Source organism: Lotus japonicus, chromosome 1, assembly GCF_012489685.1.
Source record: "Lotus japonicus ecotype B-129 chromosome 1, LjGifu_v1.2".
Lineage (NCBI taxonomy): Eukaryota > Viridiplantae > Streptophyta > Magnoliopsida > Fabales > Fabaceae > Lotus > Lotus japonicus.
The window spans coordinates 94276326-94295276 of record NC_080041.1 but is presented as its reverse complement, the minus strand read 5'-3'; the positions used below and the strand labels follow the sequence as shown (position 1 = coordinate 94295276).

The following is an 18951-nucleotide window of genomic DNA, read 5'->3' as shown; positions in this document are numbered from 1 at the left end:
CACGACCAAGAATCTGCTGAAGGAGCTGGGTCCAGAATGGCACATCCAGCATAAGCATCTGACGCTGTATACACTCCTTTCGAGCTATGCTTCCAAACCCAATGGTCATCAATATTAGCCCTTGTCCGAGGTTGGATTTCCACAAGACGTTGCTGGACATATTTCGGAACAATAGTAGCTAGCCGCGATATATTCCAGGAACCATTCACTAACACATCCGCCAGCGTCAAAGCAGAATCAGAGATATGAATGAAAGGGATGCACCGCCCCAAAGCTCCATGGCCGGACCAATCTTCAAACCAAAACGAGGTCCTTCCATTACCCAACTTGAATTCAAACCCCGTTTTCAAAACATCCCTAGCCTTTAATACTCCTTTCCAGAGAGAAGAAGAGCTCGGGCTCGTTGTTGCCTCTAGCACCGACCCATTACCAAGATACTTATGAGCCAACACCCGGACCCAAAGTTTCTCAGAATTCTGAAGGAGAGACCAAACAAGCTTCCCCATTAGAGAGGTATTAGCATGAGCAGCATCCCTCATACCAACACCCCCAGCATGCTTGGGTAAGACCAAAGTCTCCCAATTTAACAAATGCCAACCCTTCCCCCCAGAATTTCTAGACCAGATAAAACTTCGAGTGATTCTATTAAGGCACGTCGTAGTTCTCCTGGGAAGCCGCACAACCTGCATGGTATATGTGGGAATGGCCGCAAGAACGGATTTAGCTAGGCAAATGCGACCAGCAGTATTCAACAGACGACTCTTCCAGGAAGCCAACCGTCGAGACACTTGATCAATTAAGAACTTAAACTTGTCATGAGAAGCACGGCCGCTTGCCAAGGGAAATCCTAGGTACTTACCAAGGTCACGAGTAAAAGGGATAGGGCAAGAATCCATTAAATTTCTCCTAAGAGTTGCGGGAACCCCACGAGAACAAAGAGCCTTAGACTTTGCAACATTAACATACAAACCAGACGCTTCACCAAACTCCCCAAGCATCCTAGCCACAAGCTCAACTTGATTATGCTCAGCTTTACAAAATAATAGAACATCATTCGCGAAGAACAAGTGGGAAAGAGATGGGCCTCCTCTTGAAACACTAATCGGGTGCCAAATCTGATCATGAACCGCATTCTGAATACGAACAGATAATTTTTCCATGCACATGACAAAAAGATACGGGGACATGGGATCACCCTGACGCAATCCCCTCCCTGGAGAGAACCAAGGCAATTTAGAGCCATTCCACAAAAGAGCCAAACGAGACGAAGTCACACAACTCATGATCAATCTCACAATGCTATCCGGGAAGTGCAAGTCCCTAAGGGTACCTTCCAAAAAACTCCAAGAAAGCTTGTCATATGCTTTTTCTAGATCAATCTTTAGCGCCATGGACCCCTTTTTTGCATGGGAATTATTTAGGTGGTGGATCACCTCATGAGCAAGAATTGCATTATCGGTTGTTCCTCTCCCAGGAACAAAACTGGACTGGAGAGGCCCAATAAACTGATCCAAGAAGGGCCTGATACGAGCAACCAAGACCTTCGTAATGATCTTATAGGTCACATTACATAAACTTATCGGACGGAATTCCTTGATATTAGTAGGTACATCTACCTTTGGAATAAGCACCACCAGGGTTTCTGCAAGAGAAGGTTCAATAGAACCTGAAGAAAATGCAGAGCTCACCAACCTCCAAATATCCTGACCCACAATGTCCCAATACTTCTTGAAAAACACTGGTTGGAAACCATCCGGCCCAGGGGCCTTGAAAGACTTCATAGACCAAAGAGCTCGCCGAACCTCTTCAAGAGACACAGGTTCAAGCAAAGCTGCAGCACACACATTCGGGATATGAGGCATGTTGCTCACCTCGTACTCATGATGAATGCCATCCCTAGCAGCACCAAAAAGCTCCTGGAAAAAACCCTGGGCCTCCGTCCTTAGTGTTGCCTCATCTGTACTCCACGTGTTATTTCTAAGGAGCAGCCTGTGGATCTTATTCCTCTTACGCCGAATTACCGTTTGAGCGTGAAAGAAATTAGTGTTCCTATCCCCAAAGCGCACCCATTGCTCACGGGACTTCTGGTACCAAAGGAGTTCCTCTTGACGAAGAATCTCCCGATACTCTCCTTGTAACTGGGCCTCTAAACGAACCATGCTAGGGCGAACTTCCATATCAAGATCTCTTTGAATGCCTTTAAGTCTGCCCTCTACATGTCGTTTCCTTTGGAAAATATTTCCAAAGGTATGCTTATTAAACCATAGTGAATCTGTTTGGACCCGAGAGAGCTTACCTTGGACATCACCTCCCAGGCTTCTCCAAGCATTAGCCACGACTCCTCGGTACTCCTCGTGGTCCACCCAGGCAGCCAGAAAACGGAAAGGACGTTCCATGGGGCTAGGAGAAGGAGCATGGCAACGGACCAAGAGAGGATTGTGATCCGAATAAACTCGAGTCAAGACTTCCACATATGCTTCTGGGAAAGTCAAACGCCAAGAACAATCAGCAATAGCTCTATCAAGACGCTTGGAAATGCTCAGTATGCCTCTCTCCTTCCTGTGCCAAGTAAACAAACCGCCCTTAGCCTCAAGGTCAAGCATGTCACAATTCTCAAGAGCCTCAGCAAAGAGCAACGCCCTGCCTTGGGTAAAAGCTCCTCCTCGGACCTCAGAGGGATAGAGAACCTCATTAAAGTCTCCTACTGCCATCCAAGGTTTTGTTACCCTATCTCGAAGTTGAGCCATGTATCCCCATAACGCTTCACGATTGACTGGTATAGGGCTTGCATAAACTGCAGAACAAGTCCAAGAGAAAGCACCTATCTCAATATCAAAGGTTACAATCTGAGCCATAGAATCCACCAAAGAAATACGGGCATTTGAGCCTTGGTGGCACAATACCCAGATTCCTCCACTGTGCCCAGTAGCTTCAACAATGCAACTAGGCAGGAAACCCTGTGCCCTCCAGAACCGTTGGGCCCTATGGAACTGACAGTGGGTCTCAACCAAGACTACAATGTCTGGTCTATTCACTCTAATATACTCTTTGAGAGCAAGCTTAGCATTAGAGCTTAGCGCTCCTCTAACATTCCACACAAAGATAGAAAAATCTTCGAACCCTAACATTAAAAACTTGGAGAGGGTGGTAGGTCTCTTAACTAGACCTCTTAGAGGCCCCAGGAGATAAACTCCTCTCTCGTTCCCGTCGCATCTTTCCATCTGAATTCGTACTCCCATCCTTGCTTGTGGCATCTTCTTTTTGCATACATCCACCCTCTGGCGGTCGAACAGAGGCATGGGCACTACCATGGGTTTCCTTATACTTGGTCATCTTAGGTAACCCCTTGCTGTCCCTCCTGGTCGTAGCCACCCCAGTACAATTACTTTTAGGGCTTGTTCCTCCAACATGTATTTTCTTGCCATGCACTCCCCCTCCAGATTCAGTTTTTTCTCTCTCTACAGAGAAGTTAACTCTGGACTGATGACGTGGCTCCGACCCCACAGGGTTATCAACGGCTCTCAATTGTTTCTCTTCATTCTGTTGTACCACACGTGATCCCAAAATATCAGTCTCAATATTAGGTGCAGCAAATATTTGTTAACGGTTTTGTAGGCCCCACGTGTTGCATGGTAGTATCCTCTACAGAATTAGTAGGTTGCTCCTGATTGGTAGTTACCTTCCCCATATCTTCCTTGTTAACATTACCTGACTTATTTGGATCCGTAACTGTCTCAACGTCATCATTAATAGCAATAACCTCGGAATTTCCTTTCTGGGTATCACTTCGACTATGACTTGGGCCCACCATATCATTACTTCCATTGGCCAGGGCAGAAAATCTGGAGCCAGAATTTTTGCTACTCTGCCCAGAATTCCACGCCTGGTTTCCTTTCTTGTGCGCCGGAATTGGCGCCTTTCTCTGGGGACGCTTGACAATCATCCACTCCCCAAACGGTTGGCTCTCCTCCGCCTCCGGCCTCACACGAGGCCCTTCCTTCTCTTCCATTCCTGCAGTACCTGGCACCGCTGCCAGAAGGGAACAATTGTCTAGCCGATGGCCAAATCTACCACAATGGAAGCAGATCTGATTCAACCCCTCATACTCTACCTTATAGACCAAGTCATGGAATTCAAATTTAGCAATCAGGGTTTTCCTCAAGTCAACTTCCACACAAAGGCGAACAAAACTCCCTCTTCCACTACCCCCAACCACCGTACCATCTTCATGTTCTCGTCGTATGGAGTGGGCATCAATTTTGATCATTCTTCCAATGGACTCACCAATTCTCCAAAGAAAATGTTTCCCATAGTACTCCACTGGAAAGTCAGGGATACGAATCCAAACAGCCACTTTCCCAGGCTCTGCTGTCGCCGGAATGAATTCTGGCTTCCATTGTTGAACCACCAAGCAATGCCCCAAAATGACCCAGGGGCCACCATCAAACACGTGCTGATAGTCCTCTAAATTATTGAACCTCACAACAAAATAGCCATGTGCTAGGTCAATGATCTCCATACTGCCCAACGGTTGCCAAAGGTTCTGCAGACGCGTACGCATGAAGCCTAACCCCATCTTCTTCCCCAAGAGTTGGACGATGACAGCTTTCTTCCATGGACTTCGGGCCTCACGCAATTCCTGCTTTGTGATCTTGATCACAGGGCACAAAGGATCAATTTCCCGCGGTTCCATGTCCACCTCGTTTTCCTCGCCCTCGTCCTCGTCCTCCATATCAGACCCAGAACCAGCATAATCAAGAGGCTCCTCCTCTTCCTGAAGCGAGGTCTTACCATTAATGCCCGAGCAGATATCCTTATAGGAGATGGGCTTTCTCAGCGGAACCCCACCTGTATCATCTTCCGCGGCCTTGTACGTGTTCCGACGATGGAGGTCTCGCTCCTCCGGTGATGGGCCGCCGGCGGCGCCAGAGACGTTGGAAACCCTAGCAGACATGGAAACCCTAGCAGATCGCTAAAACGCGCATAACTCGAGCTACAGAACTCGGAATGACACGAAACCAAAGCCAAAATTTCGACAACTGAGAGAGCTACGCTATAGCTCAGGCCATACAGACCCAAAAATTATTTTTGGACACGGTAAAATTCAGACAAGTTTCGGCCAGTACTAAAAATAGGGTTTCCCGAACTTTTTCTTCGATCTAATTTAATTCCTAGGTAATCTTAGGTGATATCTAGGCCAGGGAAACTCTCCGAAAAATTACGGGACGAACGGATCGAATTTAAGCTATTTAGGGGCAAAATGGTCAAGAATTAACCCGAAAACTCAAAACTGATAAATCGAAAAACGAAGTTGATGGGGTTGTTGACAACAACATTTAGAGCAACTAATCCTAAGGGCACAAGGTTAGATTGCGGATTTTTGATCAAAAAGTTTCAACATGTGAGAAATTGGGTTTTTGGACAGATTTTCAGATCTACGGCGACTCGGTGAAAAACCGAACGATCCATCAGCGGATATAGCATGTTGGGTTAGCAGGGAAGATAGTTGGAAAGAAAAATCGGGGAAATCAGACAATTTTACAAAAAGCTCAAAACTGTGAGCACAGAAAGACATAGAAAAACCCAACAGAAAGAAGAAACAGAAGTAAGATTAAGCATCCTTACCTCTGCACCTACGCGTAGCTTCTGAAATCAGGACGATCGGGCAAGAAATGGAAAAGCTCTGCACCTCTCTCTTTCTCTCTCTAGCTCACGGCCACTCTTGGGAGAAAATGAGAAATTTCTCATTTTTTCCCTTTTTATAGATGAGGCGAAAATCTGAAAATTCGAGATTTCGCGGTTCCGATCGTTTTGGTACTTTTGTCTGCTGATAAAAATTGAGTATTCGGCGACAGAATGTCGAAACTCAAATCGAGGTTCTTTTAATTGAGCAAAATGTCTCAAAGACAGTGTGGGTCGATTTACGCCGAAAAACTACTTTTCGCAGTCGACGTCGGATGAAGAAACTTCCTTCTGAAGAAATATCGCAAACGTCGAAACAAATGAGACAACGCGGATGGAAACTTTGTTAGAAGCTCCGAATAGAAAAACTCTTCATTCAGGGTCTTAATCAAAGTCCCCGAGGAGATAAAACCTAGCTTCGACGGACTTCCGGGAAGTAAACCCTATCGTGCGTACAGTCTACGGTTCCGTATCGGAGCACTGGTCATGGGAAAAATACTAAGAGGTTCTTATTCTTCCTTCAACTCTAAAATTCTCTTAAACAGTGCTCTAGGAGCGGATATAGCCTTTTTCAGACACTCTCGACCTTAGCCGGGTGCGAATATGGCTCGTGCTATCACTCAAAATGATCATAGTGTCATCCTTAAACATAATCCAAACTTTCATCTTCATAACATCAGTCAAAACATCAAACACATCATAAAGTTCCTTTCACGCTTACACAGAACCTATGCGTGAGTTTGGAAATTAATTAATTATTTAATCTATAAAAACCTGGGTCTTACAATAATCTACAAACCTAAATAAGTAAATAATAGCACATCATTAACATAATTTGTTTTAAAAAATTAAAATAATAAAAATAAACAAATTAAATCATATATATTAATTATACTCACTCCATTCCAAAATTTAATTTATTTTATAAATTCAAAGCATTTTTTCTCATTTTTTTCCTTCTATACCCCCATTTTACATCATATCTTATCTACCACATCTAATTTTCATCTATCACAACTCTCACTGCATGTACACTTAACCAATAATCACGTCCCGAAGGATAACTCAAGTGGTAAGAGCTGGGGGACATAAGAGTTGGGAGGGGGAAGGTCCAGGGTTCGATCCTTGGAAGGATAATTTGAAGGATTTTCTAACTTACTAACAATTAACCACTTACATTTGCTTATAAAAAAAAACAAATAATCATATTTCTCTTTCTAAATGTAGCTCAACTTTAAATAGGGTTAGACGTATTTCAGTCAAAATATTTATCAAATAATGAGTTCTTAATACCCATGCACAATTAATACAATAACTGTTTTCCTCCTGTAATAAAAAAGAACTAGTGTTTTGCACGGGGAATATGTCTATTATATTTGATACATCAATTAATCATGAACGTGATTATGCGAGTTCGTTTAAATCTTAGATAATTAGGGCAAATCTTTTAAAATTTGGTTTAAAGATTTGTTTTGGAATCAGGGAACACGTGTCAATAGAAGAGAAGCTATCTAATTCTTTTCTAATATATATTGATATTGATATTGATATATTGGGGAGGAGATGATTGATGCAGTATCTTAGATAATTAGGGAAAATCTTTTAAAATTTTAATGGATTATAATCTCAGCACTATATATTTTATTTTTATATTGTAGATCATGAGAAAGAATAAAAGGAGAAATCAATGAATTCCTGTAAATATGCAGTAAATTAGGCCCCAACCGTTTAAAGATTTGTTTTGAAAATAAATTTAGTAAGGAGTAATCTAGGTAAATCTTAGATAGTTGGGCAAATTTTTTAAAATTCGGTTTCAAGATAAAATAACACAATAGTAGAGAAGCTATCAAACAAATATAATAGACACATGAAATTTGTTATCTAATAAATTGAGATGTGAAATTTTTTTAATGAGAATTAGGCTGGTGCTGCCACCTCACCAAATCAGCCTGATAGAACTTCTTTCTAATATATATATATATATATATATTGATTGATATTGATACTAATATATTTACGAGCTATTAAAAAAAACTAATATAATTACAATAATTATAATAATAATAATATAGTAATTAAGGTATTTATGGTAATAATAAATAATAAATCAGGAGTAAATCCATAAATAGAGAACTAAATCTCTACAAATCTCAAATAGAAAACAAGAAGTCAACAACATAAATATAATTAAGGAAATAAGGGGGCATATCAGGTGAGAGGAGTGTGCTATTGTGAGAGATGAGAGTATTTAATGACAACCCTTGGATCAAAATAAATGGCCAGGATTTAATCATATTGAAAATCCTACTTTCCCAACCTCACGCGCACTCCTTCATCTTCCCATTTTCTAGAACAAATCGCCTACCTCTTTCACCTCTCTGTGACCCACCAGTTGTTGGACCTCAACAATTGGCGATCGGTGGAGGCTTTGTGTGAACGGGAATCTGCCTCAGATCGAGTGGAATCCGACGTCGGTGTCGTCGATCTCCAGCGAAGACGATGAGTTGTGGGACAAGTCCATTGGGGAGAAAAAGATCACGAGGAAGGGGAATAGAGGCTTATTTTACCTTAGCGAAGACAGAAAGGGAATGGAGGCATGTGGGTAATCGTTGTGCGCAGGGTAGAAGATGATGCGCGTGGGGGTGAGAAACTCAAGTGAGTGGGATGACGTGGACTGTTTTAGGTTACACTAAATCTCAGCCGTTAATTAATATCTAAAGGTTGTTATTGAATGCTCTCACCTCTCACATTAGCACACTCCTCTCACCTGATATGCCTCCAAGGAAATAATATACAAACCTAAATAACTAAATATTTACACATAATTAAACATAAATAAATTAAACCATATTTAAAACTAATATGATTTAATTATATCATATTAATTATACTGTACAAAAACGATAATTAATATGATATAATTAAATCATATTGTATAGTATTTATATCATATTAATTATCGTTTTTGTCATATTAGTTATACTATACAAAAACGATTTCCTCCTGTAACAAAAAAGATACAATACAAAAACTAAGGTAATTTTAGTAATAATATTATATAATAACTAAGGTATTTATGGTAGTAATAATAATAAATTAGTTAAAAAAAAATAATAAATTAGGAGTAAATCCAGTAATAAATAAATAAATCTCTACAAATCTCAATAGTTTCTTTTTTTTTTAAATCGGAAAAATAAATTGCACCTTCGAGTGATTGATCCCTGGACCTCCCCACTCAAATAGTTTCTTTAAATTTTATTTGATTAAATTTAAGTATTTATTAATTAAAATTTAGAAATTATCTTACTTGATTGAATTTTAAAATAATAGACATTAATATTTATTTGGTTAGCATAAATTTTCTAAATATAAATTTAAATATTTAAGGAACACGTGCCACTTTTGAATTGATAAATAAGGAATTGAGTGGATTTGCACCTAATATTTAAAACAGAAAATTATTCTCTTCAAATTTAACTCAATCCATTATATCAATAACACATATCACTCTGAAAGTTGTTGGCGTTCTGACGATGTTCTCCTTCTTTTTCTTTTTTTTTGGTACTTTGCCTTCTTTTTCTTCTACGGTATTTTTCTTCTTAATTAGTTTTTTATTGTTTAAGTTGTTTTAGTAAACTCGCCTTTGCACATGATAATATTGTTTTTTCTTTGATCAATTTCAATTTCGACTTTGATTTTTCTTTTAAATTTACAGCCTCTTGTTTTCAAGTTTTCAACACACATTAAAGGTATTTGATTTTACTTTATTCTTTATTGATTACAACAGAGAAATTTTGGTTAGCTTTGATTGGGGGTGAAGTGTTTTTTCCTATTGAAGATGTCACTCTATGGAAAGCTATGTATTGATAAGAAGGTGAGTGAAAAAGAAGAGAAGAACAACATTAGCAAGTGGGTGCATATTCCGGATGAGTTGTTAGAACTTATTATGAAGCGCTTGTGTCTTATGGATTACCTTGCATTGCGTACAATATGCACCCCTTGGAGGAGTACTGTTACTAAAGCCATGGCAAACAAGCATTGTTGCCCATTAAGTGAACTGCCACTAATTGTCCTTCTATCTGACGAGGAAGTACTTTTCAGCTTGAGAACAGAACGTGAACATTGCCCCAAAGTATCAATATTTGAGAGCAGAAAAATTACCTGTTATGGTTCAGTTGAAGGGTGGATGATTATGTGTGATTATGTTAAAAAGAACAGTTTGTCAATCTTCTTCAAAAATCCTGTGACTAATAGTAGAGTCTCAATTTCATCACCATTGGACTATCCCTCTAACTCTCCAATCCAAGGTAAAAAGTTGTGTTTGAGTAAAATGGTAGCCTCTTCCGGACCAGATTGTTATAAATCAAATGATTTTTTGGCTGCTCTCTTCAATGATTTTTTGCATATTGCATTCTATAGTCTTTTTGACAAGTCGTGGAACATGATTAAGCCAGATCAGGATTCAGGGGTTGCTTTTTTGGATATAGAAATTATGGGTTCCAAATTGTATGTTCGAACTAGCAAACCCTTGAATTCCATAATTGTTTATGATCTTAAAGATTTCAGTAGTGGATCGTCGCCAAAGACTAAAGTTTTAGCCATGCTTCCACAGAGATCGACACCACATGTACCAAGAATAATTGATAACCAGCATCATGTCTCAGGTTGTGCCTTTTGCTCTCTAGCCAAACATGAAACATTAGACCAATTATTCCTTATTTACATGATCTGCAATATAACTTATAGATCTGCAGATGTTGGCTACTTGAACATGCCCAAAGAATATGTTATCCCACCTGAGATCACTGGAGTAGAAGTGTTCAAGATTGACATTAACAAGGAGCCTATTAAGTGGATAAAGTGTGAAAGATTAGATGATGATGTGATTTTTGTTAGTGGTGTCAAGAGCATGGTAATGTCAAGAACCTCCCTTAACTGCCCTCAAGCGTTAATTAGAGAAAATAATGTCTATTTCGCCCTTTCATTTAAGTGTCCTTCAGATCCATGGCAAGGTAATCTGTTGGGGATCAAGCACCTGACAGATAGCAGCATCAAATATTTTTCTATTGAGAAGTCAAATCATTCCAAAGTTCTGTATCCTTTCTGGTTCATACCAAGCATTTGACAATTCACTAGTCATTATTTATGAGTTTATTGTTTTTTGCTTTTTTTATCATTCAGAACTGATAACTATTCCGGTGTGTTTGGATTAATTATTTGCATTTGCTACAGTTGATAGAAGTTAGATTAATGCTAGTTAATAATATTTTAATTTCAACTTATTTCAATTTTAACACTTTTCATGAATAGAATATGAGAAACTGGAAGGTGCACTGACAGTGTAAACTTATTTTACACATGCACCCAATTGATTTCCGTCATATCAGCAATTTATTAATTTACTAATTAAAGTTAAAAAGATTTTTAATCACTTAGTCCTATGTAGCATAATGTGATTTGACGTCATGCATATCCATTAATCTCATAGAATATTCTGTACATGAAAGGTAAAGACATGCTTGTTCAACACCACAATAATTTTTTCCCCCATTATAGCTTATCTCTCGTTTCTGAAAACATGATTGTGTGCTTTTTACATACACTACCCCCATGTTTTTTTATGGTACCCCCATGTTATTTACAAGTATCAAATGCAAATTTTCTGGAAAAAAAAATAAAAACTTCAAATCTTGGTTTTTAAAATGAGCTTCTTCAACCTAAAAGCAATTAAAAACTAAATCGAATGTGAGAATTTGGAAACTGTTGCTTCTCAACCATATTGCATTTGTGGGGAGGGCTTCCTTGGAAATAAGCCATAAGAAAAACTTGACTTTTTCCGGGACTTTAGACCACCATATGCATTTCCACGGTGCATCCCGCACCCCTGCTGCTAACTCATACGCTGAACTGGAAGTGTATTGCCCATCATGCGTTTGCATCCAACGAATATCATCTACACCCGTAGGACATGAAGGAATATGGACAGTAATGATTTCTTGAGTAATATGCACAGGGGGTATGGTAGATAAACAAGAGAAATTCCATAGCCCATTACACCAAACATCTACAATTAAGTCAATATATGAGTGCTTACTTATATAGGAAATAACAAGTCAAATTAACAAATCCACATAAGGAAATAATTACACATAAATAAATGAAATCATAGTAAATTAGAAACGAATCCATAGTCCTTGAAGGATAGCTCAAGTGGTAAGAACTAGGGGACACATAAGGTTTAGGAAGGATGAAGGGTTCATAGTTCAAACTCTGAGGAGGACTAATTTACTAATAACTAACATTCAATTCAGGAAAAAAAAAAAACTAACATTTGCCTATAAAAAAAATAAATCCATAAATAGAGAAATAAATCTCTACGAATCTTTTCCTTGCTGAACTGTTAGCGTCAGAGGTGGGTTTGCAGCAGGCTTGGGAGCTTGGCCACCGTGTTGTTACTTGCAGGTCAGATTGCTTGCGACTTGTGCAAGTGTTCCACGAAGGAGTTGATATTGGTAGTTTCTGGGATAGAGAAGTGCTTGATAGAGTCAGAACCCAACTTGCAAGGAATTGGAGCGTAAGCATTGAGTTCGTGCCTCGCGAGAGGAACACTGCAGCTGATTTCCTCACTAGACAAGCTTCTCATGATGGATCTCCAAAGCGTTTGTGGCGGTTGCCACCTTCAGGGGTGATTGAGTATTTGTGTTTAGATCTCCTTAGTTACTTAGCTTGCTTAAACCTCTCCCCTTGTTACCAAATTTTTTTTTTTAAATACTCCTTCCGTTCCTATTTAACTGTCCACTTTGAGTGGAGGCACACATATTAAGGGTGTGATTAATTTTGTTGATTTTAGAAAAAGTGAGGATTAATTTTCTATTTTACCCTTTAAAGTATGTGTTATCTCTCCTCATTTATTGTACTGATAAGGGCATTTGCTGTAAAAACATCATTTAATGCTCTCTTGAAATGCTAAGTGGACAGTTAAATAGGAACAAAAAAAATTCTTTAAAGTGGACAGTTAAATAGGAACGGTGGGAGTAATAGACATTAGCATTGATTTGGTTTAACATAAATTTATAAAATTTCTAAATATAGATTTGAGTATTTATTTTTGGGTTCATTTACTGTGCACAACTTTTTCCTTGTACAAGGTTGCACAACCCTAGAAAAACCTTCTATAGCAGGTTCCCTCCCCGATTATTTCATTTTGAATTTTTTTTACTTTACTGATTTTTTGTTCGAGAATCAAAAAATATTCTAATCAGATCCAATAAACTTCGATGAATATATCTCACAGGACCATTTGCTGATTTCATAAATGAAAGGTACAGAATGAATTAGATGAAGTATGGGGTGAGAATCATGATTTATGTTACATATGAGCTAAAATTGAAAATATATTTATAATTATTTTTAAATACAAAAGACCGAAAACACCTGCTATAGCAGATATTTTTAAGGTTGTGCAACCTTGCACAAGAAAATAGTTGTGCACACTAAATGAATATCCATTGAAGATTTAAGTATTTAAGATAAATATTTTTTGAAATCATGAAATCATAAATTAAATAAGGGATTAATGGATTTGCGGAGACTTATGAATTGATAACTTTTTTGAAATCTCATAAATTAAATAGGGGATAAATGAATTTGCACCTAATATTTAGAACAGATAGTTTGTTATCTCCACTGCTCAAAAAAAAAAAGATAGTTTGTTATCTCCAAATTTCACTCAACGCATTATAAGAATAACACATATAGCTCTTGTTGTTGTCACCATTATACAACCTCTTGTTTTCAACGCATCTCAGTGATAGTGGACTCAAAGGTTTTTAGAGGTTCTTTGGGAGGTTTTAGAGGTTTGTTTGGAGGTTTTTAATGGTTCTTTGGGAGGTTTCTTAATGGTTCTTTGATAGATTTGGGGCTGAGTTTTCTGTAGGGTGTTTTGCTTACCCTGTACCCATGTCATTGAAAGGGGTTGTTTCTCAACATTTCTTATATATATATAGATCTATATTTAACTTTCAAAAAAAAAAATTTATTTAGTGTTTGATCGCGTGAAGTGTTATTTCCTGTTGAAGATGTCACTCTATGGAAATAGTTTTCTCAGTTCATTCCTCACACAGTTTAAGAAGGTGAGGGGAAAAGAAGAGAAGAAAGAAATCAACAAATGGGCATGTATTCCTAATGAGATCCTAGAACTGAGTATGAAGCGTTTGTGCCTCAATGATTACCTTGCTTTGGGTACAATTTGTTCCTCATGGAGAAGTACCGTTACAAATGCCATTGCAAACAAGCACTGTCGTCCTTTACCTGAATTGCCACTAATTGTCCTTAGATCTAATGACCAAGTACTTTTCAGCTTGAGAACAGAACGTGAACATTTCCCCAAAAGATCAATATTTGAGAGCATATGGATTTCCTGTCACGGTTCAGTTGAAGGGTGGATGATTATGTCTGATTATGTTGAAAAGGATTGTTTATCAGTCTTCTTCTTCAATCCGGTGACTAATAGCTGCGTCCCAGTCCCATCACGGTTGTACTTTCCCTCCAGCTCCCCAATCCAAGGTGAAGAATTGTTTATGGGGAGAATCCTAGCCTCTTCCACACCAGATTGTTATAAACCAGGTTATTATTATATGGCTGGTCTCTTCAACGACCATTGCCACATTGCATTTTATAGGCACTTTGATAAGTCATGGAACATGATTGAAACAGAAAAGGATTCAGGGGTCAAATTTTTGGATTTGGAAATCATGGGTTCGAAGTTGTATGTTAGTACTGATGAAGACTTCCATTATTCCATATTGATTTATGATCTTAAAGATTTCGGTAATGGATCTCCAAAGCCTAAAGTATCAGTTATGGTTCCGGAAGCATCGACACCATATGTTTCAAGAATAGTTGATAGCCACCGTCATGATTCAGGTTATGCATATGGCTGTCTAGCAAAACATGAATCATTAGAACAACTATTCCTCATTTACATCATGTGCAATGTAATTTATAAACCTGAGCATGTTGACTCTTGGAACCCAGAATTTGTTACCTCACCTAAGATTACTGCGGTGGAAGTGTTTAAGTTGGACATGAATAAGGAACCTCTTCAGTGGATCAAGTGTCAAAGTTTAGATGATAATGTGATTTTTGTTAGTGGTATCACAAACATGGTCATATCAAGAGCTGCCCTTAGTAGCACTGATCAAGAGTTAATTAGAGAAAATAGTGTGTATTTTGCTATTTCATTTCAATGTCCTTCAGATCCATGGCAAGGCGTTCGGTTGGGGGTCAAGCACTTAACTGATAGCAGCATCAAATATTTTTCTGTAGAAAAATCAAATCATTCTGATGTTCCTTATCCTTTCTGGTTTGTACCAAGTATTTAACAATTCAGTATGTTTGCATGTTTGCAGTAACATGTATTTAATTCCAATGTCATTATTTATGAGTTTATAGCTATTTATTTTCTTATGATGTTCAATTGTTCATGACAGATCATGTTTCTTCTTCATCCCACCAACTTGAAACTTCTAGTTCTTAACAATTATTTTAAATAAAAAAGAGAACAAATGCACTTTTATATACTTTTGGGTTTAGACCTTTAGGGCTACAATGAACATGAACATATGTGCAAATCAAATTCTAATATCAATTAACAACTATCTAGAAGTGAAATTTTGATTGTAACACAAAAGATTACTATGCACAGTTTTAGCTTTAGTTTTTCCAAGTTGAGAGTCTTAGCAGTTGGGTGCCTTTCCATTCCAAAACCAGAACATTACCACTTTGTCCTTCAATCCTGGCCTCATATGAACCTTCACTTCCATTCAACACTTCTCTGGCTTCCAGTAATATGTTATTGCTCAATCTGCAACCCTCTAAGCTCATCATCTGTTCCTGATGAAGATCCCAATCCTTTTTCTTTTCCTCCCATGTTTGTAATTGTAACAGACTAAGAGAAGAGACGCAAGGCGCCACGAATAGCACTTCAATTGCAGTTCTTGCTTCAGAGAAACGAGGTGTGAAGTGTGATTCAATTGATTCTAACCAAGCCTGGTAATGCACTAAATGGCCTTCAATGAATGACCTGAAATCACAGTTATTTTTCATTTTCTCAAATGCATCACCATCACCAGAAGTGATAATTCCCTTGCAGTCAGAGGTGTTGATCAAATCCTCAGCTACCTTAAGAAACTCCATGGCTTGTTCTCTTTTCCTCCACACTTGTGTTGACGTTGATTGTAATGGTGAAACAAGTCTCGCATCGCTCAAATCCAATAGACCCACCATACAATTGAAGGCTAAAAACTCTCTCCTCCCACCCTTTTTTTTCATCTTTTTAATCTCACCAACCAGTTCTTCCAATCTCTTTTCCTCTACCTTCAACTTCAAACCACATGATTTGGCATGTTCATAAAGTTGCCTCCTAGTTTCCTCAAAATTTAATGGAGTGGAAACACATTCAGGGCTCTCCTCATCCAATCTGATTGATGTCAATTTCAATGATTTGTGAAATTTTGCAATTGTCTCAATCATTGGAGCCCATTGAGCACCATGTCCTAAATAAAAGTCAATTATGTGTATTCCATCACAATCTTCTGGGACAGCTTCAAGAATTGCTGAAATTGCTGCAAAGTCAGCAATTTTTCTATGTGGGACTCCTTGATGGAACACCCTCAAAGCATCACCAAAGTTCTTGGAGGCCTCACCTCTGAGATAATCTCCATGATTTGTCATGTCTTGTGACAAGTATGATGCAAGGCGCTCAAGCGAATCACCGCGCGGGTTAACTTTCTGGCTCATGCGCCTCAAGATCGCTTCTGCTAGTGAATTTTGTCCTTTACCCTTGGTTTCTACATAGGCCTCCATCAGGTGTGGAAGGCTCACTTGGTTGCAAATTTCCATGCCTTCTTGTGGCAAGTTCAGTGATGGTTGTTGAATTGAGGAGGAGAAGGAAATTTCTGATCTCAGTGACATGGGAGGACTCCATGAATCTTCTACCTCACTGGGGGAGCCCTGTAAAGGGAAGCTCTCTTCCAGTGTTTTAAATTGCGGTTGCGGAAAATGAGTCCCTTCACTTTCTTCTGGGTATCCATGGCCAAAAATATTTGCAATCTGGGAACTCAAATTAGCATCAAATTCGAAACCATCAAGTTCCATCAGTGATGGGAGTTGCAGGGTGTCTTCATCAATTGGGTATTGGATAAGATCATTGGTAAATATGGTGGAAGGAGAGGGGATGGAGAAAACTTCAGAAACAGTATCCTGTGGAGTGCTCAACATAGTACTGTTGAACACACAATCACCAACAACATGGTCATCCATGGTGAATAATTGGTAGGGCTCAAGAACTTGATCAAAAATTGAGTCCATGCCTTCATAGAATGACCATGGGGACTGATGAAGAATCTCTGACTGCATCATGTTTTCTAATGGATTTCTCCACTCTGTGCAGAGGAGGTGAGTCTTGTTATGGAGTTTGATTTGATGAGCAATCCTTTTCCTATTTGACTATTTATAGAGAAACCAAATGATGGAAAACAATGTGAAGACAGAATAAAAAACAGGGGAAGTAGCAAAAGGTAAGGGTCTCTAGGAGAACAATGAGAAGACAAAACAAAAAAAAAAAACATGTGGGGTTTTGTGATAAGGATGACTAATCAACTTGAATCCAATGGGTTGATGTAAATATTACTAGCAGAACATTTACTCAATGAGCTTGCTATATGGGTCGAGGGGAAATGTACGAATGATGTTAACTTTGGAAAATATTTACCATTCAATAGGACCACGGTTAAATAAAGGAAAATTAGCTAGATGTATTTCGTTTCTTTTTCGTTTCATCCTTTTAATTATTTCTCTTTATATTCCATTGCAGTCACGGTTATGATTGTGGTTGTGTTGCAGAATTACAAACAAACACTAATTGATGTGACTGCAATTGCGATCGACGTCAACACAAAGACTCTAAAATCCGTTATGTTACGATTGTAATTGCTATTGTGAAGCGCAATTTAAAATGCTAATGTTATGTATCTTCTTCTCTAATTTTGGAGCAAATGACAAATTGAGAAGTAAGTGGCTACATGGAAACTACTTCCTTTATTTTAGTATTTACAAATAGTTATGAGAAATATCTTCTTGATGAGAATTGAAAATATTTCTTCGTTTTACTTAAATTAAAATATAATTTTTCACTTACTGCCTAATCTGAGGAAAAATGTGGATTTCGGAATTTTGGAAAGAAAACGAAGGAAAATACAAGTACTTCTCCTTCCTCCTTAAAACATCTCCAAGCAAAGAGATTTTTTCATATAATATTTTTTAACTCATATTAGATTCTTCCATTAATCTTCCACCTAAAGACTTCCGCCACATCTTTAGACAAAAAGATATGAGAGGCAACTAATAGATGCAATGTGTGGGGGATGTAATTGGAAGAGAAAAATAATAAGAAAAAAAATGGTGTCTCACGCACTGTCCGATAGCACATGAATCATTGTTCTCTAAACATTTAACTTAAGATAACACGTATTCCATGAAGTTCATACAAGAAGAATAAAAGATTGAATTAATATTGAAATTAAGTGAAAAAAAGTGACTTCCCTTAAGTTCTCCTTATAAACCTTTCAATAATTCACTCCTTTTATCATCCAACTATCTCAAAAGTCTAAATTATTTTTGTCCCTGTAGGATAGCAAGTGGTAGGAGCTGGGGGCATATGAGTTGGGAAGAGGAGGTACAGGTATCGATTCTTGTCGGTGCAATTTATCTTTCCAATGTACAAAAAAAAAAGTCTAAATTATTGTATAAAAATAATAATATTTTTATAAGTTAAATTAATTAAAAAGAAGAAAAGGGTATTCCAACCCAATATAAATAGAGAGAAGAAAAATGTTAGTCAAACTTAGTATACCCAACCACAATCTATAAAGAGTCCCAATTTGATTGTATACTTACGTCCCTTTACGCAGAAACCCACTTGAGTTTGAAGTGTGAATAATGCACAAACTCATTTTACATGTACTAAAATTCACTTAATTTTATTTGAAAAATTAGGGGAATGATCGAACTCTATACCCTTAATCATAGAACTTCTGATATCATGTCGAATAACTAATTATCCCAAAAATTTAAAGCTTAGGACCGTATATAGACATTTTGAGGCATAAGGTACAAATGTTAAAGTGACTTTCTTTTAATTTGACTATAATCCTAAAGATACTTAATATATCATAGAAATTATGACTAATTGTGTTGTGAGTATTATCT

At 38.0% G+C, this 18951-nt stretch overlaps 4 protein-coding genes across 4 annotated transcripts; 2 read left to right on the top strand and 2 right to left on the bottom strand.

Moving 5' to 3' along the window:
- Positions 1–3580: 3580 nt before the first annotated feature.
- Positions 3581–4954, bottom strand: LOC130712698 (uncharacterized). The gene has a single exon (XM_057562520.1). It carries the CDS (start codon positions 4952–4954, stop codon positions 3581–3583), a length of 1374 nt encoding a protein of 457 aa, XP_057418503.1.
- Positions 4955–9520: 4566 nt separating this feature from the next.
- LOC130712692 (uncharacterized) lies at positions 9521–10807 on the top strand. The gene has a single exon (XM_057562515.1). The coding sequence runs from the start codon at positions 9521–9523 to the stop codon at positions 10805–10807; it is 1287 nt and encodes a 428-aa protein (XP_057418498.1).
- A 3628-nt stretch (positions 10808–14435) lies between these two features.
- On the top strand, positions 14436–15065 carry LOC130712684 (uncharacterized). The gene has a single exon (XM_057562505.1). It carries the CDS (start codon positions 14436–14438, stop codon positions 15063–15065), a length of 630 nt encoding a protein of 209 aa, XP_057418488.1.
- A 175-nt stretch (positions 15066–15240) lies between these two features.
- LOC130727977 (protein NODULATION SIGNALING PATHWAY 2-like) lies at positions 15241–17288 on the bottom strand. The gene has a single exon (XM_057579293.1). It carries the CDS (start codon positions 17101–17103, stop codon positions 15397–15399), a length of 1707 nt encoding a protein of 568 aa, XP_057435276.1. The 5' UTR covers positions 17104–17288; the 3' UTR covers positions 15241–15396.
- Positions 17289–18951: the final 1663 nt, after the last annotated feature.